Source organism: Pezoporus occidentalis, unplaced genomic scaffold (genome assembly GCF_034315485.1).
Source record: "Pezoporus occidentalis ecotype Australia unplaced genomic scaffold, CSIRO_AGI_Poc_V1 ctg81, whole genome shotgun sequence".
Classification (NCBI taxonomy): Eukaryota; Metazoa; Chordata; class Aves; order Psittaciformes; family Psittacidae; genus Pezoporus; species Pezoporus occidentalis.
Genome location: NW_026916170.1, coordinates 4,511,939 through 4,536,768, shown reverse-complemented (window position 1 = coordinate 4,536,768; position 24,830 = coordinate 4,511,939). Strand labels below are relative to the sequence as shown.

The following is a 24,830-nucleotide window of genomic DNA, read 5'->3' as shown; positions in this document are numbered from 1 at the left end:
ACCACTGATCTTTGTTCATTTTTTATGTGGTAATCTAAATTGCCTTGAGTAATCTGTCTAAAAGTGATAATTAAATGTGTTTCATTAATATCTAAAAAGGTTCCAAGGGTGTAGAGTGGATTAAAGTCTGGTTTGCAAACGTGTTGCTCAGATTTCATGATCTACATGCTAAAGAAACAAGTAAAGTGCCACTTGACTCAGAGGAAAATAGGAATAGAAAGGATCCAGTTTGCAATCATCTCCAAACCCTTGCTATTTTACACTGTATCATATAAACTGTATCATATAAATTCCTTTAAATATTTATCAATGACCAGTGTAAACCCATTTTGGATTATTCAACCCAGCTCTATTACTGAAAGCTTGGAAACAAGCTCCATTACTTTAAGGGTCTTCTCCCTTGCAATCTAATCATATACTCCCTTTAGTTGTTTTGTTGTTACTTTAATCTTTAAGGGTCTTCTCCCTTGCAACCTAATCGTATACTCCCTTTAGTTGTTTGCCACAAAATATATTTTGATTTAAATACTGCTCATTTCTTTCTAATGTTTATTCCCTCTTGATCTTAGTTTTGCTGGATTAGAAAAATTTACATCTTCTAGTCTCCCCTCTTATGGTGATTTTTTCCCTCCCATAATCAGCCTAACAGTATTTTCTACATTTGTTACAGTTTGAATTCACCCCTGCCCCGAAACATGTTTAGCCACAATTAATAATACTTCCCTATCTCCACAATGGCATTTGCCAGTGACATGCTCAAATAGCTACACATGGATGTCTCTCAGACATTCAGCTAATAAATCAAGATTCCTCTCCTCAGTGATTCTGAACACATACTTCTAGATCACTGGGAAGATTTTGTGAGTAATCTCCAATCGCATCTTTGAATTTTACTGTGTTGATATATGCTCTTTACACAGAGGTTCCCATTCTTCTTTTATATGGATAAAGAGCCACTTGCAAGGTGTGCTAACAATTTTCTTGTAAGAACTAACTCGGGCTGAATTTATGCAAATCTCACTTCAGCACTCTAGCTTCTGATTTTCAAAAAGCTTCCTACATTGGTCAGTCCTTTCACGTTTGTTGTTTTTTTGCAATGTCTTTACTGGTGCAGTTATTCAGCTAATTTTTGCCCGGTTTTAAGGTGCATGCAACATCACTGTAAGATTTGAGACTTTATAAACTAGAATATAAACCCAGATGAATAAACATACCTTCTTTAAAAATGTAACACACTTTTTACAATTCTTTTCTTATTATCAGCAAGAACCATTGTACAAATGAAGGAGCTATATATCCATGTATATATGTACATAAATGTGTGCTCATGCAGCTCATACAACTCTATACTATCATGCTGAATCATGAAGCTGGTACTTTCATAAGGAATGAAATACACCTGGCTTTCTCTGCCTCCCTCTCCCCTCCCTCTGAGTTTCTCTGCTAAGAATCTCCCTTAGCTTCATATACCTCCACACTTAGCTCTCCAGTAAAAATGATTGTCAGATTTATTGAAAGTGGTATCATGCAGCCGTTAGACCACCTGCACCCGCTGTCTTGAACAGATATACCAACGTCATTTTAAAGCAGCAAAATCAGGTGCCAGTAGCAGCCAGGGAGATCAGTTTGAGTTGTTAAACTTGCTTGAGAAGCCCAATAAATTTTCAGCTAGTCCATGCTGAGCTTTATGATAGCCTGAGAATGGCAGGCAGTCCAAGTTACTTAGAAGCTTCGTAGGCAATATTACACTGGTTGGTCTGTGCAAGCATACATTAGGTTTCTCTTCCACACAGCAGAAGCATCCGTGCTGCATTCTATGTAAATCTAGCTGAAGACTACAGTAAATCCCTTTCTAACATCAATATTTACAGGAAAACATTATTATGACTTTCAAAGATAGCACAACACTAATCCTGGCAACAAGTGGATTGGTTAGCTTTTTGATTTGTTACTGAACTGAAAAAAACCCACATGCCATTCTTCTGTTTAGTCACAGATTTGGGGACGAGAGGGTGCAGTAAATCCCTCCTTGAAAAATTCTCTTAACCTTACTGTACTTCCTCATTTCAACTAAAAATGAGAATAAAGTCAATGGCCTTCTAGCCTCTGCTAATTGAAATATAATCACCAAGCACATGAGGACCCCAATTTTATGTGGCAGACTTCATGTGCTCCTGTAGCATAAACCCAAAGAAACAACAAAAAAAAACAGCCACCAAACCCAGCTGGTCAATTCTTTAAAGTTGAGCATAGAATCAAATAACAGTAACAGTAAGGTAAGCGCTGCCTGGCTAACTTGTTTTAAGCTGCTAGTTCCTGAGTGTGTGGACTTGTGATATCCTTTGTTTCTAAGGATGTCAGGAAAACACCAGCTGATTCTGAGTATAGCTTGCAGGAGAAGCAGTTTATGGAAAAGAAACAAGCCAACCCAACTAAGCAGCTCTACAGAAAGCCTTGTCCTGTCACTCTACCTAATGGTGCCGAGGCTTTTGGTGCAGGGCTCAATTGCCTATGCAAGTCACAGAGCCATGGCTGAAAAAGCAGTTGTGCAGCAATTACACATTATGTTCAGGTGATAAGGTTCCTCCTTCAGGAACTGTATGCCTGAAGGCTCATGCCACAAAAACAGCTGGTCCTATGATCCGCCCATTAGCTTGCACTTGCTTTAATTAATTATAGTTGGGAAACTGGTTTTAGCAGAGTTTGAGGATACTGAAGCTTGGGTTCCTCTGACCAGGCATTGTCCAATGCCTTCGGAAACTTCTGGCTACTCATTATGTGACGCTCTGGGGAGCCAAGTACTTTTCAAGACCTAGCCACAATTCTGGCTCATATCTAAAGGTACAGAAACCCTTATTTTTTATTTTTAACTAAAAAGATTCCCAACTGGAAAGTTGTGACTTGTCAGTGCAACACTGATGTTGAGCTAATCTTTTTACGGTTTCCTTTTCTAAAGTAGACCATTAGCTCATATTCCCTAGTATGCTGTTAAAATGGTGAACTGCATTTTAATGGGATGCTAGCAAAGGAATCATCCAACAAAATCTCTAAATGTCATTACTATGAGCTGCCAGAATCAGCCCCTTGTGGCCCAGAACAAAATGTATTTTATCAGTGTGACTTTTGGCCAAGCCTCTGCTGTCCAGCTCAAGGCACTAACTGGATTAAACAAAAACAATAAAACCAGCAGAAAACAAAAACGCTGTACAAAAGGGATTATAAATGCCGTACAAAAGGGGAAAGAAACAAGATGTACCTCTTTAGACTACAGGTAAAATGCGGTTCCCACCTTATCAAGCCCAAGGACACCACTGTCTAATACAGCCTAAGAAAATGCCTCTTGCCTCTCACAAGCTGTTTTGTAAGAAACTTCTCCCATATATGCCTGACTTATGTTTCATCAATATTTCACTGCTTCTTCCTTCTACATTTGCTGGATGCATACGCCAGGAGATAACTTCAACTTATCTTCTTAAATTCTGTATTTTTATATGATGAAAGAGTGCCACTATAAACAGATACTTTCTACACTCATTCCTACAAAATGTGCTCAGTACTCATCTCCTTCTTTAGGAACTTGCCAAATGCAATGATTTTTGGCTATAACTGCAGTATTTATCATGAATCTTTAACAAAGACTTTTCATTTTAAGATGTGAAAAAATGAATTGCAGCTCAATGTGCAAGGAAGACATTTTAACTTAAAGCTGACAAAACTGGATGTCAGAGAGCTAGTAAAATTGAAGCAACATATTTTTGTAAGAACAGACCTAAGAAACCTGTCTGTTTACACAGAGAGACCTAAGCTTATGCTTGAAATGAAGAGGAACTCAAAAGCATCAAAGACTGTATAGACTCCCATAATCAAAACCAGACACCAAAATGGACTCAGACAGATTTGGCAAGCTCTGATTCCCACAGAAAAGGTGCCGTTATGGACCCATATAACACTACATTTCTTAAAACATTTTCCAAGTAACAGATCTGCTCTACAAGGGTGGAAAGTCCATCCTGCCACAAAGAATGAGAACAGCATGATCCCAAGACCAACCAGTAAGCACTGGTGGGAAGAATGCACCTTGATATCAATATCTTAGGAGCTTGAAATATTGACCAAATATTTGGAAAGCAGAGGTGCTACAGAGACTATCTGCCTAATACAGGATGAACAGCTGCAAATTGCACATTGATGGCAGCTCATGTCCACTTCTTGCATGTTGACAGAAAAGAGTGACACAAGACATCCTCATAAATTTGATCCCATGGAGAAAAACAGCAGAGCCCAAAGTCATCATTAGGCATTTCTTGGACAGAAGAGCCCATTACTACAGCATCCCCCGATACACCAAAGGTAGGGAATAAGGCTCCCAATTTAGACCAGGTGTTTCACCTGTCTGCAACAGTAAGAGACCATACCACTACTGCAACAAAATCAAAAGCCACTCTGAAAAAAGAAAAACAAACCAACCCTAAAAAGCTGAAAACTCCACACACCAGCAGATTTTCATCTCAATATTTTTCATAAATACACAATAAAAAGCTAGGAATAGAGCCAGAGATAAGTAGAAATACACTAAGATTGATTAAAGCATCATCCTATGTCTTAAGTAAATATGAATTCATCTCTCAATACTGTAACTTTATATGTATATTACACACTAAGAAATGTTATTTTATAGCAAAGCTGCAAATAACCATCTTGCCTAAGTGAACCTAAGTTAACTTAAATTTTAAAAGCAAAATTGCATTATCGTTTTGTTCAATCTCTTAAACTATGGGAAAGTTTTTCTGTGCTATTTATAATCTAAATAATATGCCTCTCCAGGTTTTAATTACAAAACTCTAAATAAATCCCATGAGCATACACATTATTATCTGTCTGCTGAGTTCCTATTTGTAATTCCAGCTAATTACTTCCCCTGTCAGGAAAATATTCTCTAAAGTCACAGGATGCCATACAGGTACCTCAATCTCTTTCATTTTACATCTCCCAATGTTTGATACAGAAAATGTAAATTCATTTGGCTACTGCTGTAAAAGTAAGAAACTTGAAATAATCTCTGCATTGTCGGCACGTCTTTACCTTGTGTGCTTAATCCCCGTTACCATGGTGATATTTAATTGCACATCCACAGAGTTTGATTGGTTTATTTTAAATTGAAGTTTTTCTGCGGAACAGCACAGGATCCTAGTGAACACTAGATAAATGGCTTTCAAAATATTGCAGTGAGTCATATTGTTGTCAGTGACTAGATTAATTTGAGTTCAGTTAAACTATTTCTTCTCTTTAAGCTTATACATATATGACAACATATATAATGCGAGGATTTTTAGCATTATGCTTGGGAGCTGGGCATTTTGAGTATAATTAAGCAGCACTTTATTGTAAGAAGGGCAATTAAAACCTAAATGAAAATTAAAATTCAGTCGGCTTTTGTTGGTAGTATCATCTTGTCTTTCTAAAACAAATTACCTTGGTGTTCCAAAAAAACAAACCAGACAAGAACCTTTTACAATAGGTTTACACTTGATTTTCTTTATAGAAAACCATGACTATATGACAGAAATAAAGCCAAAAGGACAAATACAGCTTCTTCAGTGCTGGCTTTTGTGTACCTCAGCATGCAGTTCCTTAGTATATAAATGACTGCTGGAAAGGCATTATCAATATGGCATTTCCTGGCACAGCATTAACATATTAGATAACTTGTTTTAAATTCTGTACATAAACTATGGTGACCTGGTGTGCTTCAACTGCGTTATTTAAACAGCATCTATACACTGTGCTAATTCTCACCCCTTTTTGTTGCTCTACAGCCGAGCTCCAGCACATTTTCTCTTAATGCCACAACTGAAGCTCTGGAGGAAGTTTTCACCTAGCCTTTGCTGTGAAAGGTCCCAGTTCCACCACCAAGTATCAGATACCTTCGTCTTACTCTTTTTTTCAAGCTTGTGGCCATTAGGGCCCCGGAACACAGCCTACAGGATTACTCTACCTTTTTGGTGTTTCAGGGGCTCTTTTTCCCTCTTTAATTTTAAGGAGCATCAACTAGCCTGGTTCTGTTTTATAAGCAGAGCCCCTCTGCACCATTTGGGATACCAGCCTGTGAACAAAGAAAAGAGTCGGAGCTTCTTACAAACTACTACCACACTCCCAACCATCTGCATGGGTTTGCAGCACCTGACAGTTTTAATCCCAATTCTGTAGGGAACACACTGTTTTACAAGAGAGATCTTTGAAAAAGCAGGCTCTGACTGGGGCTATCGTTCTCACACAAACCGTTTATAAGAATTCATTTGTTCTACACTCCCAGGAGAAGCACCTTGCTGCACTGAAGCAATGTTTCTACAGATGCATTTACATGCTGTAATGCAAAGAAGAGATACTGGTATGCCATATGAAACATATACCCAGAAGCGTGTAAGAGTAATAATGATTTCATTTTCTCTGCTCTGTACATTGTGACCCTGGGTTAGGATACCTTGATTATTTTATTATATTTTATTTTATTTTTATGGGGTGTGCTTCAGAAGTTTTATTTTGCTTCCTAACCCACATGCAAACCTACAAGAATAACAGCTTTCAGGATGCAATACTTCTCTGAATTTTATGGAGTCCCCATTCACTTTGTGTTTGGAGAAAACACTGAGGACTAAATCAAAACACTGACCTTACTGTAGGAGAGGTCCTACATGGCCCAAACAGTACATAATTCCTTGTACTCCACCTAAGTACAATTAACTCCAGGCAACCCAAGCCTAATGACTGAGCAAAAGCTTCTCTTCTGAGTAGTCTTGCCCACATTCATACCTTCTTGTATAACTTCCGTCACCTTTCCAGTGTGAGGAATCAATCTTCCTGTTTTGACAAGTGACGGCTGCACATTCGTGCAGAGAGGACTTGGAAAGAGCAAGACAGGAGATAGGGAAGGATCTGGCTAGCTCCTGAATTACTGCATACCAACCAGCTTAGGTACAGCGCCCTTACAATGCAATGAACCCTCAATTTTTTCCATGCTCTAGTTAAAATAAAATAGCCCCATAAATCAGTATCTCCTTGCTATTATTCCCTTCATTGTAAGAATGATTTATCCCAGTCAATATTAACATAATTTTGTCTGTCATATTTATGCCTGCCATATTTATGGCTAGAGCAACAGTTCTCTGTGAAAGAAGAGCAATTGCTAAATCATTCTCTCTTTTGAGGAGGTTGAGCTGATTTAGCAAAACTTTTTTTCACCATATGCCTGAGTTGTCTCTAGGCAGACCACTGACATAAACAGGTTGCTACATAATTTTCCTTCTCTAATTATTCACATTTGCTTTAAACAGTCACTTGTATTCATGTGTCCCTGCTGCTGCTCATCTCTTCTACCCCACTCTCCCTTCCACCAAATGATCCTGTCCTTGAGCAGGTCAAACCCTTAGCAACAGAAAGCAAATTTGTATGCAGTCTGAAATGAGCATAGTAGCACTCTAATAGCACACTATTCATATCAACAATCTGCATTAGTGACAAGGGAATTAAAAAAAAAAGAATAGAAAAAACAAGAATCGCCATACCAATCAGACCTGTTGTCCGCCTGGTCCAGTATCCTTTCTCTGACAGCACTCAGTACCCGCTTCAGAGGAAGGTGCAAGAAAGCTTGTAATTATAGAATAACCTGATTAATACAGGAAGTTTCGTCCTAGCCCTAGGCAGTCAGCAGCTGACTCACCCGCTTGTCTGAAATGTAAGATTTTATATCTGCTCTAATTCTTTTTAATCCTATGTAATTTAATAGTGAAGACTCATTACAAACATACATTGCAAATGTACGTTTGGATTCTATGAAGCATTTTAGGCTTTCCTGTAACCTGTAGCTGAGAGTTATATTTGCTAATTATATAGGTTGTACTATTTTTGTCACGGTTCAACTGCCTGCTATTCAATCTCATTGGATGTCCCTTTTAGGGACGTGGGAATAAGTGGGCCAGAGAGCATGATTCCACTGCCTCTTCCCTTGGTGCCTCACCTGGGAGCAGAGATGCCCGAAGAGGCACAGGGCAGTCAGACTTTGGCTTAAGGCATTATCCTGGCATACAGACTGCCTTCATTCACATTCCTAACCTGAATCAGAAAGAGAAGGAAATGAACCTTCTTTTCAACACCCTGCATGAGCACAAGTGCTCTCATGGAGGACAGAGCAGCAGCAGCTGTGTTGCTTGGGTTTTTGCAAATGACACATAAATGCTCCAGTGACTCTAGTCAACACTGCTTCTGTACTTAGAGATGAAGGAATGTAATGCATTCAGTAAAGTGCTATATAACATCATACCTACAGGGCAGAAGAAGGTTCCTGTGGCTTCAAACTTTCATTACGGCCTTACGTACTAAGGTAGTCTTAAGGTATGAATAACAGCAGCTTTTTCAAAACCCAGGAAGACGAACAACACAGCAACAACAGTCAAGGCGTCCACTATATTCTATATCCTTTGATTGTTTTCAGAACTTTCTGACAGAACAAATTCCCGAGAAACATTCTGACAAAGGACTAAACTACCAATAGGCATGTACAACCTACGGAACACATGGATAGGAAGGTTGAGGTAGGGCTAGACATACCAAGAGAAAATAAATAATAAATTAAGAAAGCCTGAATGGTTCGATCCTATTCTGTGCTAATTTATTTTGAAGTAAACTGATTAGCAGGCTCTGAGCCTCAGTTTAGCATCTGGTATAAATTAGTGTCCCTTAATAAACAGGATGCTTGATTGATAGGCCATTAATATCATCATTGACTTTGTTCCATCACTCTACACTGCTGGCTAGCTGTGAGAACTGGGTGCACAAGGAGGACAGCGCAGACCAGACAGGATGCAACCACCATGCACAGAGGCACTCCACCTTTTGGAAAATGTGAATGAGTTTCTTCTTCTAAGCACAGCAAACACTTAAAGATGAAGACTACTAAAAAAAATGTAGGTAAGTATTTGAGTACAGAAGAATAACATGGCATTGGTGACATTGCTATATTATAAAGAAACATTGTATGTTGTATGCTTTGAGAATTTAGGATGTTGTGAGCTGTGCTAGGTACCAAAGAACACAAATGTTACCTGTTTTATGTATGGGTCAAAAGGTGACATTCAAGAATTCCACAGTTTACAAATAGCATAGCTACTAAGCCAAGCAAGGACAACCAAAATGTAATGATTTCACAAGCCAAAAATCACGGAGCTGGTACTATACACAGTATAATATACCTGAGAGGGAAGAATACTTAAGTTTGCCAGATACACCTGGAAGAAGTCTGGAAGAATTGTTACTGAACACAAAAGCACCAGTGAAAAACAACAGCAGGCTTTCAAGAGATCAAAATGTTTTGTGACATGTTTCCACTGGTGTACCAAACACGCCATACTAACATAACAAGATTTAGAAAGACTTCTGACGAGTAGGTCTCTCCCAGCTTTGCTGCGCGCTCTGGAGGCTGACCTGTGGTTTCCAGCCAAGCAGTAATACTGCAGGCTTTGACCTTTGGGTGTGCTTTTTATTTCTTGTCTGGAATCCCAGGTGTTTGCTCAAGTTTCTTCCAGACTGCAACACAGAAGCAAGCAAATATGCATGAAGTACATGCAGATGGTCAGAGTCCTTCGAGTGAAAGTGGAAGCCAACCAGACTGGTAACAAGGACCAACCCTGTCATCCTCTCCCAGGCAACAAATAGCAAGAGTTAAAAGTAAACACAATCAACAGCATGTCTTGAAAACAAGGATATAGCCATAAGGTGACCTAAGAGACCCCTCTAAAATAGTAATACTGCAATATCTACCTCACCTTACTGGGACCACTGTTACTTTGAGTCCACATGGGAAGGCCTACATTTGCTTTCAGTTAATCTGACTTCACATTCTTTGGTCTTTATTCAAATCATAGAATCATAGAATGGTTTGGGTTGGAAGGGACCTTAAAGAACATCTAGTTCCAACCCCTCTGCAGAGGCAGGGACACCTTCCATTAGACCAGGTTGCTCAAAGCTCCTTCCAACCTGGCCTTGTACATTTCCAGTGATCGGGCATCTACCACATCTCTGGGGAACTTGTTCCAGTGTCTTACCACCTTCATAGTAAAGAATTTCTTCCTAATATATAATCTAAATCTACTCTCTTCCAGTTTAAAGCCATTCCCTCTTGTCCTATCACTACATGCCCTTCTTGTAGGCTCCCTTTAGGTACTGGAAGCTGCCCTAAGGTCTCCCCAGAGCCTTCTCTTCTCCAGGTTGAACAACCCCAACTGTCTCAGCCTGTCTCCATAGGAGAGGCACTCCAGACCTTTGATCATCTTCTTGGCCTTCCTCTGGACTTGCTCTGACAGTTCCATGTCCTTCTTGTGTTGGGGGCCCCAGAGCTGGATGCAGTACTCCAGGTGGGGTCTCAGGAGAGCAGAGGTGATGGGGAAAATCATCCCCCTCAACCTGCTTGTCACACTCCTTTTGATGCAGCCCAGGATATAGCTGGCTTTTTGGCCTGCAATTGCATGCTGCTGGGTCATGTCAAGCTTCTCATTAACCAACGCTCTCAAGTCTTTCTTCTCAGAGCTGCTCTCAATTCATTCTCTGGCCAGCCTGTATGACAGAAGCCAGATCTACAAAAATACCAAAGTACCCAATGCCTTAGGAATTAAATAAGAACGTGAATCAAAGGGGTATGACTTTTCATGGCAGCAATGTTACTTCAACTTGCATCTTTGAGTGCAGTTTTAGGGCAGCTTAAGCCAACACATGTCTGTTGCAACCCTGTCCCCACACTAGTCAGATATTTCAGTGTGTCAGCAATGCTGCTCATCACCTGGCATTAGCCATGCTCCAAGAAGAAGGCTGGCTCAGCTGACATATAGAGGTTTTTTCCATGCAAAACTGCTCTGCAACATTTTCAGACCTTGCAGAGAAACGGCTCAGGGAGCTGAACTTACATAAAATTCATTGCTTTCTCTGTGTAGGACTGATTTTTCACTAGCTTTTGCTAGTTTATTTCCCTCTGTCAATTCCCCTCCAATTCTGACAAGCAGCAAGACTGACACAAGAGAAAGGGCAAAAATGTACAGGTCCAAAAATCAGTGAGATCATAGCAGTAGCAACTTTGGAGCTGAAATTGCTATGAGGCTAAACCCTTTGTGGACAAAGTCAGCCAAAACCTTCCTGCTTTCCCATGCTACCTCCCTGAAACCCCATATTCACACCAAATATATTTCTAGTAAGTGTTATGTTTGTATTAAAATTAGCATTACAGAAATTTCTCATAATCATATAATACACAGTGTATATAATAAATGTAAAGAAAATAAGCTTCTAAAATTATTATAGATACACTGCAAACTATTTCATATTGAAGTCCAGCTTAATACAGCTTGTGCAGTACAGAAACACACTGGAAGAATACTAGATGACTGCTGTCCTCCCGTACTGAAATCTATTACTTATAAGGCTATTTCAACTAAAAGTGGCAAGTTACAAGGGACTGTGAAGTTCTTAAACTTTCATTTATCATGGCCTAAACTTATGAAAATGTACTGTAGAGGTCTGCAAAGTGCCCCCAGTTGTGCCATCTGTATAGAAGAGATAATGAATTGATAGCACAATCTGAAAATATTTTGATAAAAGGCTCTGCTCTCACTTTTACAAAAGTGCTGCCTAGCAATGAAAGCTGCCCCTGATTAACTCAGGCCATAGGGCTTTGAGACATTTGAAAGAAACCAAATTTGCTTCAGCAGAAAGAATAAACATCTCTTCCCATTCAAGCCTTAAAGCATTTGCACCGGCACCATATAATTACTTGTCATTTCACTAAAAGATTCTCCTGGATTCTCTATTCCTCCCACAATTTCAAAATTACAATATGTCTGCTTGCAGTTGAATGGTTATGTACATATGGCACTAAGTAAATTATTTAACTAAAAAGCAGTTAATGTTGCTATGAATTATGTTATTTGCTTGTACAGAATTCATATACACATTTCATTGTGATAATACCTGGTTTATACATCTTTAATCAAAACCAAGTGAAGGATTTGAATTGCTTTTTCTCCTTCAGTGTGATGCAATTTGTTAATCTGTATGGTTATAAAAAGCCTTGGAGACAATACGAAATGTTATCTTGCTGATCCCTCTCACATCTTTATTGAAATAACTGTCAACAATCTTCTCACTATTTCAGTCCTAAAATCCAGGATTGAAAAATGAAGGAAAAATGAAGGAAAGAAAATTAAATTCTGTTTTAATTTGTGTATTTTCATGCAGTATTTGCAAAAGCAGTGTTTTCAAAAGCCAAAGAGGGCTTCTCATTGGCCAAGGAAGAGGCACTGTAAGGACAGGTACTATATACCTCTATAGAGAGATCACTGAAAAAGTCACTAGGAGTATTTGGTCTTTGGTCATTTTTCTGAAACAAAGATACATCTCATATAAGTATCCATTCACACTGTAGTAGCTACTGGGGATAGTTCACTAGTAACGGTGGATTATTGGTGATTTGGTGCAGCAGTACATGGTTCCAAAAATGGTTGCCCAATTTTGCAGTTTCTGAAGGTACTGGCTTTCACTGCATCCCAGAACACTGTCATTTAATGCAAGATGCATTACTACTGTGGAGACATAGCTGCTGTATGTGTTACAGCCAATGCTGTTACCTTGAAACATTTGATATTAGAATATGTACTTGTCCTGGGTTCAGCAGTAGCAGTCATTTTTTCTCTTTCTTAGTAGCTGGCGCAGAGCTGTGTTTTTGACTTTCAGCCTGGGAACAGCGCTGATAACACCGATGTTTTTAGTTACTGCTCAAATGTTTACCCTGACCAAGGACTTTGTGAGTCTCATGCTCCCAGGGAGGAGGGGAAGCTGGGAGGAAGCAGAGACAGGACACCTGACCCAAACTACCTAAAGAGGTATTCCATACCACAGCACCTCATGCCCAGGATGTAACTGGGAGTTACCAGGAAGGGCACCCACTGCTTGGTTGGGCTCTTTTTGGAGGGTGGTATTGTATTTTCTTCCCTTGTTATTTCCTTTATCATTGTTATTATTGGTGGTAGCAGTAGTGATTTGTGTTATACCTTAGTTACTAAACTGTTTTTATCTCAACCCATGGGAGCTGCATTCTTTTCGATTCTCCTCTCCGTCCCTCTGGGAGTTGGGGGGGGGGGAAGGGGCAGGAAGGGAAGAAAAGTTGGGGGGAGTGAGAGAGCAACTGTATGATTTACGGCTGAGCTTAAACCACAACAGTACTATAACTCACACAATGTGTATGTATGTAGCATTTTCAACTTACACCTAAGACTGCTCAGAATATCAGTGGGTAAGAAAGTCTGGCACAAAATATCAAAGGCTTCTGCAGATCAGCTTCCTCAGAGGTCTCATTCTCTTTACCCTTTAAGCAGCCTATCCATCCCCCCCCCCCCCCCCATAGTCTACAATCCACATGCAGAGAGAAATGGAAGAAAGACCAGGGCCACAAACGTAATGGAAAGCAAGCACCTTATTAGAGCACAGGAAAAAAAAAGCAATCACAACAACAAGCCTAACATTACTTCATGTGTAATTTGGCACTGCCTGGTATGGATTTATGTTCCTGAGAGACGCAGTTCTCTGCATTTAAGAGAGGGATATGGCACTTTAAGATACTAAAAGGCAATCCAAAAAATAAACAAAATAATCATTAGCTACTGAGAGTTAGAAAACACTCTCAAATTGCAAAATTAATGAGTACTAATTCACTGCATTTTGTAAGCCACAGCTGTTTATAGCTACACAACAAGTGCAGCATCCCATTATGTGACCAGTGAGAAAAGAGGAGAAATCAAATGTGGTGCTTGTCTTCAGAAGCAGGATATTAATTTTTTTAAATGAATCTCAGTCACACAGAGGAGAACACAGAATCATAGAATGGCTTGGGTTGGAAAGGACCTTAAGCTCATCTAGTTCCAACCCCCTGCTATAGACAGGGATGCCTCACACTAGACCATGTCGTCCAAGGCTCTGTCCAACCTGGCCTTGAACACCAACAGGGATGGGGCATTTACCACTTCTTTTGGCATACCAACAGTCTGCAGAAAAAATGGACACCCAAGGTGCACAGGTCCTTTCACTAGCTGGAGTAACAGAAGCAGCAGTCACATCTGCACAGTACTTTGGAGACTCATCTATACTTCTTGAAAAACTTAATTAGTTCAGGCAGACAACTTATGCTCATACAGCTATATTGTGCCTTGGTATTCAGCTTTATGTTGTCCAGTGCTGCACCCATTGTCTTACAGACATGCAAAGCATGAAAAATACTTGTTCAAGGAAGAAAACAACATTTCAGTGTCAGCTTTTGAGCCCTCGTTAACTCAAACAACTTGCTCCAATTTGGGCAGGTCTGAAATCATTCTAGATCTTGAAAGGCTGCAGAACACCAAGCTGCTACAAATGTTCCTTTGACTCTAAAAGCAAATGTGTCCTAGAAAGCCAAGGTACACACCATGGGCAAAATGGGAAGGAAAATAAAGCAGAGTAAGAGGGACCCTCCTTCTTATGTTGCACAATTCTGATTTTCCAGATTAAGAATCTTGACTTACTTAAAGGCTTTTGATCGTCAAGTTAAAATAAGTCTGATCCTTCCACTCTGTGTTGAAAGAAAGAATTGTAATTCTCATCCAGAACCTTTTTAAGCACCTGCAAATTTCTAACCAGACTGAAAAACATAAAAATGAAGAAAAAAAAAAAACAACCAACCTTTCACATGAGCAGAATCAAAATGTTAGCCTTAAAAATGGGATGTAAGCTAAAGCATCTAATGCTGCAAAATCAGCCAGTGGTTCTGCTGACTCACCACCATTACCCCTTTTTAGTGAAGACATTCCAAAGCAATGTAAGAGTATATCTGTTAACACAGCAAGCTGTATTTGATCCAAGCCACTTGAAGGCATTTTAAAGAATAGTTATGCACAGTTTTCACCGGGGAAAAAAAGGTAATTTTGTTTGCAATCACATCATCCACATTGACATTTATTTTGCAAACCTTTACATTCAGAGCTAAAGGACTATGGGAAATATAAGAATTGGAATATTTACTCTACAAGCTGCATATATACACTTTCTCATTACCAGTATAATGAATATATTAGACAAACTAAAAGAGCTTTGGCAGAGAGGGAGGAGAATTGTTGGTCTCAGTCAGAACTGACCTTCTGCCTCGTTCTTTAAACATGGCATTTTTGGTTTTATTTTTTTATTGATGACATTTGTTGTAATTCCTTGATGAATTACAGGTCCTTATATTATCAGTGCTTTCTTGGAGAAACGAAATGACCAAGTAGCAAAACAAGGCACAGTAAAGTACAGTCAGAGCTCTCTATGGGTCATAAATCAAAATAGTTGAACTCTGTAAGGCTGAAGCATGAATTAGGATTCCACAGAGAAACACTGAGTCAAGAGCAAGGCTGCAGTGCTGTGCTGTAGGCGGCAAGCTCACACTGCCCACTTACTTGATGAAGTAGTCTCTTCCATCTCTGTTTGCCGTCATCTCCCATCCATAAGGTGTCCCCTGGTTCAAGCTCCAGGTCCCTGAAGAGTGAGGCCACGCTGAAGACTTGTTCCTGTGGCTGTAGTTTCGGGGGGGAAGAGAGAAAAAAAAAAAATTAAGGGCCTGTGGTACTTATTCTTCCAATTTACTTGTTTTACATTATTCATTTGGCATCCAAATAGTTACACAGTTGTGAAGCATACAGCCAAAACCCAGGCAAGGGAAAACAGGTTAGCAGGTCTGCTTACATTTGTGATATTTGTCCGGTCAGTGGAAAGATAAACTGTCATTTCTACCAGTCTTGAGTTCAAGCCTTTGCCTGGTAAATCTGTCATACCCTATCAGTCCCATATCCAAAATACTAATTTTCAATAGTTTTTAGTACAAGAAACAGGGAGCATTTTCATTCATCACCACCCCCCTGCTCAAGTGCCAGCTGTCAGTACAATTTTAGCAAAAAATTTCAAGAAACTAAACCAAACCAAACCAAACAACACAGCACATGGCTGCAGATCACACACACGGTGTACTACATGAGAAGGAACATCAACACCCACTCTCAGTTCTGAGAGGTGCACTTCTGCATATGGATGCTAAATTGATTCCATACGCAGATGTTGTTGTACTTGATCAATATCCATTAAGCTCTTTCTCCAAATAACTTTTAATAAAGCTGCAGTGTCTTTGAACTCGCACACTGTTGCATACATACACCACTGCTTGAGCATGCTTCTGCTAGTATTCCCAACCCCCCAAGCAAGAGCCAAGTCATATCATCTTGAGTAATGGAGTAGCATACACAGCTCATGGAACTATGAGAGGGAGAGCCAGCAGCACTACAAAGGGACACTATTTCTCCACTAGATCTGAAACACATTGTGAGGTGCCATCTACTGCCCCCTTACACAAAAAAGATACAGTTAGCAAGAATCCCTCATAGTTTCCCATAGGAAACGCCAACTTTTGCACTGATATTTTACCCCTCACTTGCAGGAATGAAGCTAGATATTACTGCACATTCCCACTTCCTGCTGTGGGACTTGGAGGTAGAGAAGGCAAAAGATAAGTCTTTCAGCAAAGTTAATCAAGTCGTTTAGTCTATATACAATCTGAAAAAGACAGAGCAGCAAAAGGAGGCAGGGCAACCAAAGATGCTAAAGACCAGCTGAGAGTGCATCACAGACAGGCAAAGATGAATTAGTACACAACATTGAATACAATCTGAAACTCAGACATGCAAACCGAAACCACACAAAGTAAGAGCACGTTTTGAACTAGTTGCCTTCTCCCTCTCTGCCTTTTCTCCGCCCATCAAACATTTCAAGCTTAGCTTTACTTGCTAGTTTTATTTAAGTTCAAATGCTAGCAAGAAACTTACTATATTTTGTCTTAGATAGAGATGTAGGAACTTGTTCCTTTAGAGAAACAGAGAACAATGTAACCTGACAAACACTCTTCTGAAGAAATAGAATTGGTCTCCACGGACAACTCAACAATTCATTGCAAATTACTAAACTCAACAAAGTTCTACACAATAAATCTTTCCCAAAAGAGGGAATGCATCATTAAAAACAAACTAGTTGCTTTCCCCTCCCCTTTTATTTCAAGGATTAATCACTAATGAGACAAGATATGGTGCTTCAAAATACAATTTACATGTAAAGGAGAGCTTTACACTGGAGTGCTAGATATCATCTGATTTACCAATTACATTAAGTACTTGTACCTTCAAGGAATAGAAAAACATTTCTGTTAGCATATTCAAATACCAGTATTTGCCATAAGACAGGGCTTAAATCTAATATTTGAGCATGCTAGAAATCTTAATAAAATTAGTTACTCATGGCTAATGAAACAAATAAATGTCAGACTTGCTACATTACTCCAGATAAACACAGCAAACCCATTCCTGATCAAAGGAATGAGATAAAAAAACAGGCATCTGAGCAAAGAAAACAAATACTTCAACACTCTCTCATGCTGTTTCATGTAAAGTTGAGCTTAAGCATTCCTGTTTCTCCATATGCTTGACAGACGGAGAAAGGGTGGTACCTTCTTTTAGATGGGAGCCGTCCTACAAGCTAAGGACAGCTTAACCACATCTAAAGAATTCAAATTACATTTTAGAGTATTTGGGATGCTAAACACTGCAGTTAACTAAATAAAGTAGAAAGTAATCTATTTTATCCGGACTATAAATGCATACCAGTGCATTTAACACTTTTCACTTTAAATGTGTTTCACAAGCTCTGTGCTATAGCTTCTCCGCCTATAAAATGGGTATAGTGATATTTAAATTCCCACATAGAATCATAGAATAGTTAGGGTTGGAAAGGACCTTGAGATCATCTAGTTCCGAACCCCTGCCAGGGGCAGGGACACCTCACACTAAACCATGTTACCCAAGGCTCTGTCCAACCTGGCCTTGAACACTGCCAGGGATGGAGCATTCACAGCTTCCCTGTGCAACCCATTCCAGTGCCTCACCACTCTCACAGTAAAAAACTTCCTCCTTATACCCAATCTAAACTTCCCCTGTTTAAGTTTTAACCCGTTACCCCTTGTCCTATCACTACAGTCCCTAATGAACAGTCCACCCCCAGCATCCTTACAGGCCCCCTTCAGATACTGGAAGGCTGCTATGAGGTCTCCACGCAGCCTTCTCTTCTCCAGGCTGAACAGCCCCAACTTCCTCAGCCTGTCTTCATACGGGAGGTGCTCCAGTTCCCTGATTATCCTTGTGGCCCTCCTCTGGACTTGCTCCATGTCCTTTTTATGTTAAGGACATCAGAACTGTACATAATACTCCAGGTGAGAGCAGAGTAAAGGGGCAGGATTACCTTCTTTGATAAAGCACATCAAACTTCTATTAGATAATTTCTAGGAGCACAGGTTAGTGATGATGATCAATACTATCCCTCTCTGCATTCAAACTAAGGGCTCATCTTTGTATGGATTATAACATTAGTGGATTTTAAGTTAAAATCAACTGCCCTGAAAGCTGTTTCTGAGCCCTTAAAACATTAATGGTGTCAGAATCATATCGTATATGAATGAGTAATAACTGTCCTGCTTAACTACAGGTATGTCTATATCTGATCAGGTCTTCCAGACTTTATGATCCGTGGGAGAGGAATTAGCAATTGAGACACTGTGTACAACTACATTAGTTGTGTGCAAATTCAGTGATGTGGCTCCATGGGAAAAAAAAATACAGAAAGTTTCCTATAGTTGTTGTACAATTCAAAAATAAACACTCATGTCATAACAACAAAACAAGGTTTATACACTCAAAGGTGATTAGTGCTGGTGATTTCCAGCTGCCTGCAAAGTCTGAAAAAAGGAGCAAATGAACTGCATTATTTCTTTTCACCTGCATCCATTTGTTAAATCCTGTTCTGCTTGTCTGCAAGGATTCTGTTCAACAGCCATTTCACAAAGGGCAAAACACGGCAAAGATTAAATAAATGCCAGAAAGAATATAAAAGGCTGCAGAAGAAACCATAAGCAGGCCAGGCATTTCACCTGGGGGAAAACACAAAGCCATCTTGGCAGGCTTTAAGTCAAGAGGATGCATTAGTGAGGAAGATCATCAGGCCATGGAAGATTCCAGTCCAAATCCTACCTCCCTGCAGATAATCTTGGATAAATCTCTCAGCTTGCTGATCACCATTTGACTTTTCCTTCCCTCACAGGCAAAGGAAGATGAGCACACAAAGACTGCCTAGGTTTCTGGAAGACTTCCACACTTCCAGAGACAGAAAGATGCAGAAAACAGGCTTTCAACCTCAGCAAGTCTGCTTGCGGAGGAAGCATTGGCAGTGCTTTAACTCACTGCTTGCTGTCCATCACCGCCCTGCTAGCTCACAGCAATCAGACCTGCTGCTGGAGTGCCTGTCACTTCACAGCTCTGAGGTGGTAAAGGTCATCATGAAAGCCTAGACTAGCATCATGCCAGCAGATGTCTGAAAACATGGCAGCATTACCTACAATATTCCATCAACCTGCTTTTGATATTCTTGATGCAGAATTATAAAACCTGATCCTCAATTGATTCACATTGAACAATCAGTTCATTAAATCACCAAAGTAGCATGAAAGGACACAGTGTGCCCTACCTTCTGACTGCAAATGCAACAGCTGCACAACAGTGAACATCATCGGGCCAGTCTTTTCTCTGCTCTGTGATTGAGGCATGACTGAAACAGGAGTTCACACTTAAAGCCTCCTGTACTGTATCAGCAGTATGTCACTTACGTGATATGCAGAACATACTCAGCATAAACCATGGTACAAACAAGAAGTGAAAGTATGTAATTGTATCCACCTCTTTTTCAAAGATCAAAAGTAGAACAGTTTGAATTTTTAAAGCATACTGTTAGAGCCTGATGTCCAGAGCAGTTTAGATAGTGTTAAAATTGAAAGCAGAAAACAGCACCATTCTTTTTTTAAAATACAAAAAAATCAAACATTTAAATTTTTTGGTAAATTCAGTTTAAAAAAAATAAAAAAAAAAATCTACAGAGTCAGAAAATAAGCATGAAGCATTGTCCAAATCTTATCTTTTTAACCAGAAACTAGAGAATCCTCTCAACAGGACTTTGCTACAGAAATCTTGATAGACTTATTAGTTGTACCTCCTCTATAGCCCAAGCCTGTAAATTTTATTATAAATGAACCGGTAGAAAAGAAGTTCTCAGGCTGTAATTTTAAACCAGTGTAAACTGGCACTGACATAAAAGCATCATTTCCGTCCTCCCAGTATCAGACAGTCCTACTTAAGCAACATCTTAGTTGCTCTTGTGCTAATGGAAGTAAACTGGTTCACTGTGGCAATGGAGGCACAGACTCCAGCTATGGTGCAACTGAAATCATTTATTGAATGAGCTTACAGGCCTTTTATAGACCCCTGCTTAGCGGTTAGTAATTGTTAGTATCAGTTAGTTTCTTTTCAGTATATTTTGCAACATCATACGTTTTTCCCAGCCAATGACATTACTGATCACACACCTTTTCAACCAATCACGTTATTGTCCACGCGCCTTTGCTTGAACAGCTTACTTGTACCCAGATGTATAGGCACATTTTTCTGTTACCACTTTCTGCTACATTATTACTTCCCATTTTCCTTGAAGACACATTTTTTTGTCCCCTCAGTCCACATTGGAGACTTTCATTAGTTCCTGGGAAAGTCTGGGGTACAACATTACATCTTTGTCTTCAGTAACGTCTTTGTTTCAATATCTACAGTTCTCGGAGACATCTCAGCGTTCTAACTTTTGATTCCTCTTGACTCCCATGGTTTGCAGCTGATGAGGGTCAGGATGTTCGTGCTCTCGTCCAGGTCTGCTGGTGCAGCCTCTTGTGAAACATTCCCCACAGCTCACCTTAAAACTAGCAGCTGTTTTTATCATTCAGATTAATCTCTGCCTACTCCATGGCTTCACAGATGGCCACATGGCAGCAAAAATAAAGGGCAAGACAAAACCCGCTTGCTTCAGATAGGCAAACGCAAGACAGAAAGCCCTAGACTAAATTGGAATTCCCCAGCTGTATTTAGCATATTTAGTGTCTACTCGTGCATAACACTCAGTATACAGGATTAGTATGCTCACCCCAAAGGTGAACATCACGTTTACATTTATCCTTCTCCATAGACAAGGGACGCCAAAGTCCTCGTTTCCTTAGAAATGATGTTGGACACAAACCTGGGAGATCTGCCATACCACTGTGGCAGTCTTTAATCCCTTGGCCAAGAACCCCAGCCTGCACTTTGCTGACAGATTTAAAACAGCAATAAAAAGTAGTAGCAAACTTGAAACCCTCCAATTCTTTTTTTCCCAAATAATTTGAAAAAGAAAAAAGAAAAGGTTAGTCTTGGTCATAACCTTCATTCCTTCTTCCTGCAATGCTTTACTAGGCGGAAAGGGGAGGCACTTCATTTTTGTGTTTGGTTTTTGGTAGCTCTCATTCCATGGTTAACTCATTCCCTGATTGGCATAACAAAGGTATCCAACTGCATTCTCATGGCTGCTTGTCACTTTGTGTTTGATGCCCTCTCACTCTCACACTGGTAAACAATTTTTCCTGCTTTACTTTCTCCGTATCACTTATAATTCAGTAGCTCTCTAACATATCTCACCATCAACCCCAATAGTCTCCATGGCAGACTAAGGAGTTCTGACCTATACAGCTCTTTCTTGTACACAGGATTTCACAGGCTTGATTGTTCTTCGTGTCTTTCTCTGATACCAATCCAGTTCTGTGTCTCTGTCGAGACGGGAGTTTGGGCTTGCACTCAAGTTACCACTTATACCAATGGGCTGCCTCTTTTGTAGCCAGAAGATATCACAACATGCAGTTGAAAACATTCTCTGACATGCAGGGTCTTGGTGAAGAACTAGAGATTCAGCTCTGTTCTTAAGTAGACATCTGAATCAGCAAGCTTTCTACTGATATTAACTACCAGTCCATCAAGTGAACTTTGGAGCTTTGACATCTCATTCCATGTAGACACCAAAATGCGAATTTCAAGCACATGAATCTGGAGATGACTCCTACATCACCTGAATAAGAACCCTTTGCAACAAATAGTGAGCCCTTATCTTTAAATTGCTGTATAATGTAATAAAATTAGCATTTTTTATCATCTTATTTATTCCCCATACAATAAACAATCCATCTCCAACAGATCGGAAAAGGAAGACGTTCTGAACAAAGGCCATGTTACGCTCCCAAAAGTTGATTACGAAGGGAACTGGGCTCCACAGCACCCCCTGGGAGAAGTGTAGACACAACAATCCCTAGGAGGTACCCAGAGGAACACCAGAGGCATAACATTTTGTAGTGTTAGTTTATAAAAGTAAGAACACCACACTTAAGTGTCTGCAGGGCATGTCTACCTGGGAGTAACAGACATGCTCATGACATAAGCGGAGTTCAGAAACAGTGTCTCTATGATATTTAATCTTCCACTGCCTCAGGAATAGAAACCTGCTTTCTCTATCCAGTGCTCACCCTCTCCTGTCCCAGAAGACTACCACACTAAGCTTACCTCCATCCCAGCATTTTAGCTTGAAAAAATGAGAAAGTGAAAGTTTTAAAGACTGTGTAGCTATACTATCAAGATCAATCATCATACCCTGCTACTGAAACTCTCCTGAGAGGCACTGTACAACAGGACAGATATGATGGACAGTAATTTCAGGATCCAAGATCAAGGACACTGAAAGGCCTGTTGTCTCTGCACAGATGAGTCCTATAGACCCCTGCAGAAGTAGTTGTATCAGAAGCACAAAAGAAGAAAATGAATGGCCCAAGGCACACTCCACCGTACTAAAAAAAAAATAAAAATTCACTGGGCCTCCTATACTGGGTCTCTTATTACTAAAGTGCAGGATAGAAGCCTAATGACTTCAGATAACTGCAGAGTCAGACACCTGTCCGTCACAATAATCTTGCAACACAGCCATGGTTGAGGCAAAGGTAGAATAATGTTGCGCTACCTTTCAGGCTTGTCTTGAATTTTCTCCCTGGATCATGTATCATCAGGAAACACAAATTCTATTCAAAAAACCAAACAAGCCCCTTTCCAATACCTTCTATTAGCTTTTTCTATTTTCCTAGTGAGGCCTATGAATAAATCCAGGCTGCCTTGTGACAGTTGCTCAGAAACTGTCTCTAGCTGAGAGGTTCACTTTCTTAGGTAGTAACTACTCCCCAGACTCTAGCTGGAGCAAATAGCTCCACACTTCCCCCCCCCCCCCCAATCTTCCACCACAGATGCTCTCAATTATTCACAATTTCACAAAGTACTCCTCAAGTTGTGTCAGGGGAGGTTTAGATTGGATATTAGGAAAAAAATATTCACCAAAAGGGATGTCGAGCATTGGAACAGGCTACCAGGCTGAGTCACCATCCCTGGAGGAATTTAAAAGACATGTAGATGTGGTGCTTAGGGACATGACTTAGTAGTGGATGTGGTAGTACTAGAATAACAGCTGGACTCGATGATCTTAAAAGTTGTTTCCAACCTAAATGGTTCTATGATTTATTCTTATTCCAAAGCAACAATGATGCTAATGGCTCCACCCAACCTCTAAATCCTTCAGTGAAGCAGTAAAAAACCAACCAACCAACCAAAAAAAAACCCCAAACCCCAAATACAACAAAGAAACCAAGTACAACTCAAAACTTCAGACTGAACTCCTCCAAGCCAGTTTACAATACAGTAGAGGAGATAGATTTCTATAAATTCTGTCAGCCTATTTTTATCACAGACCACATTAGCTTCCATTTCCTCAGTGCCTGAAACTGAGATTTCTAAATGGCAGCCTATGCCTGGGTTGAGAATAGGAAACACTCCAATGAATTCCTCCTCCACCAGTCATTGCTGCTGCTGCCAATCAGGAGATAATGACAGCCCATGGCTATGTAACTGGTCTGAAAGGTAGGGGATTGCTTCTACCAGGAATCCCCTAGCTGCCATGAGGAGGACCCTGATAGTGCTCCCCTGACAGACAAGAAGGTGTATACAGCTGACAGCTGCCCATTGCTTGGTGCAGGAAAAAGGGGCAATTTCACATGACCAGAAAATTCCCCTCACTGGCTTCCAACACTTCAGCATCATTTCCACGCTCCTATTCGTATCAGAGGCCAGAACAAAACCAGTGGCTGTTCAAAATGTACACTGTACCCACTACATGACTTGCTATATGAGTAATAGCTCCTTTTAATCTCAAATTACAACATAATATTACTTCCTCACAAGTTTTGTACTAATGGTATACACGTAGACCATCTTTGACCATGTATGTTCCACAATTGCTCTTTTGCTTTTTTCCCACTGTTCTGCTTCATGTGGCCAAAGATGGGAGTACCCAACAAGAACCAATGGCCCCTGGTTTTGTCTTCAGCTAGGTAAACAGCCCCTCAGCTTTGAGTGGTGGCTCACCAGTGGTGGCTCACCACCATTGTCTACTACGGTCTCAGATCTAAAAATCTTACAGTACAAGGTAACAAAAGTACAGACAGCACACTGGAAGAAGGGATGAAGAAATCATGTGGCAATGCTGGTTTGCTTCAAGTACTAACAACCTCTGTGTGCCTTGGTAAAGGGACAAGGTGAAGGTCTTGTAATTTCCTGAGGCACCCTTCCTATCCCGAGATGCTCCCTTTCTGATCTCCTATTCCACAATCAGTTTTAAACTCGTCACTGCTGTCCAGTAAATGCACTTTCACATCCGTTGCTTGTTTTGTTGCAGCATTTTTCTGTTGTTGATGGTATTGGTTG

General features: G+C 40.1%; 1 protein-coding gene across 7 annotated transcripts in view; it reads right to left on the bottom strand.

Annotated features, from left to right (window-relative positions):
• The window catches only part of FRMPD4 (FERM and PDZ domain containing 4), a 310,006-nt gene that overhangs the window by 100,653 nt on the left and 184,523 nt on the right, over window positions 1-24,830 (bottom strand). For 6 of the 7 annotated variants that reach the window (XM_062603855.1, XM_062603848.1, XM_062603849.1 and 3 more), the window contains exon 2: window positions 15,501-15,617. In XM_062603855.1, the coding sequence (XP_062459839.1) occupies window positions 15,501-15,617 (117 nt within the window). Of the gene's footprint in view, window positions 1-7,562; window positions 7,707-15,500; window positions 15,618-24,830 lie in introns of those variants that run through there. The other variant, XM_062603851.1, reaches the window with a different exon arrangement.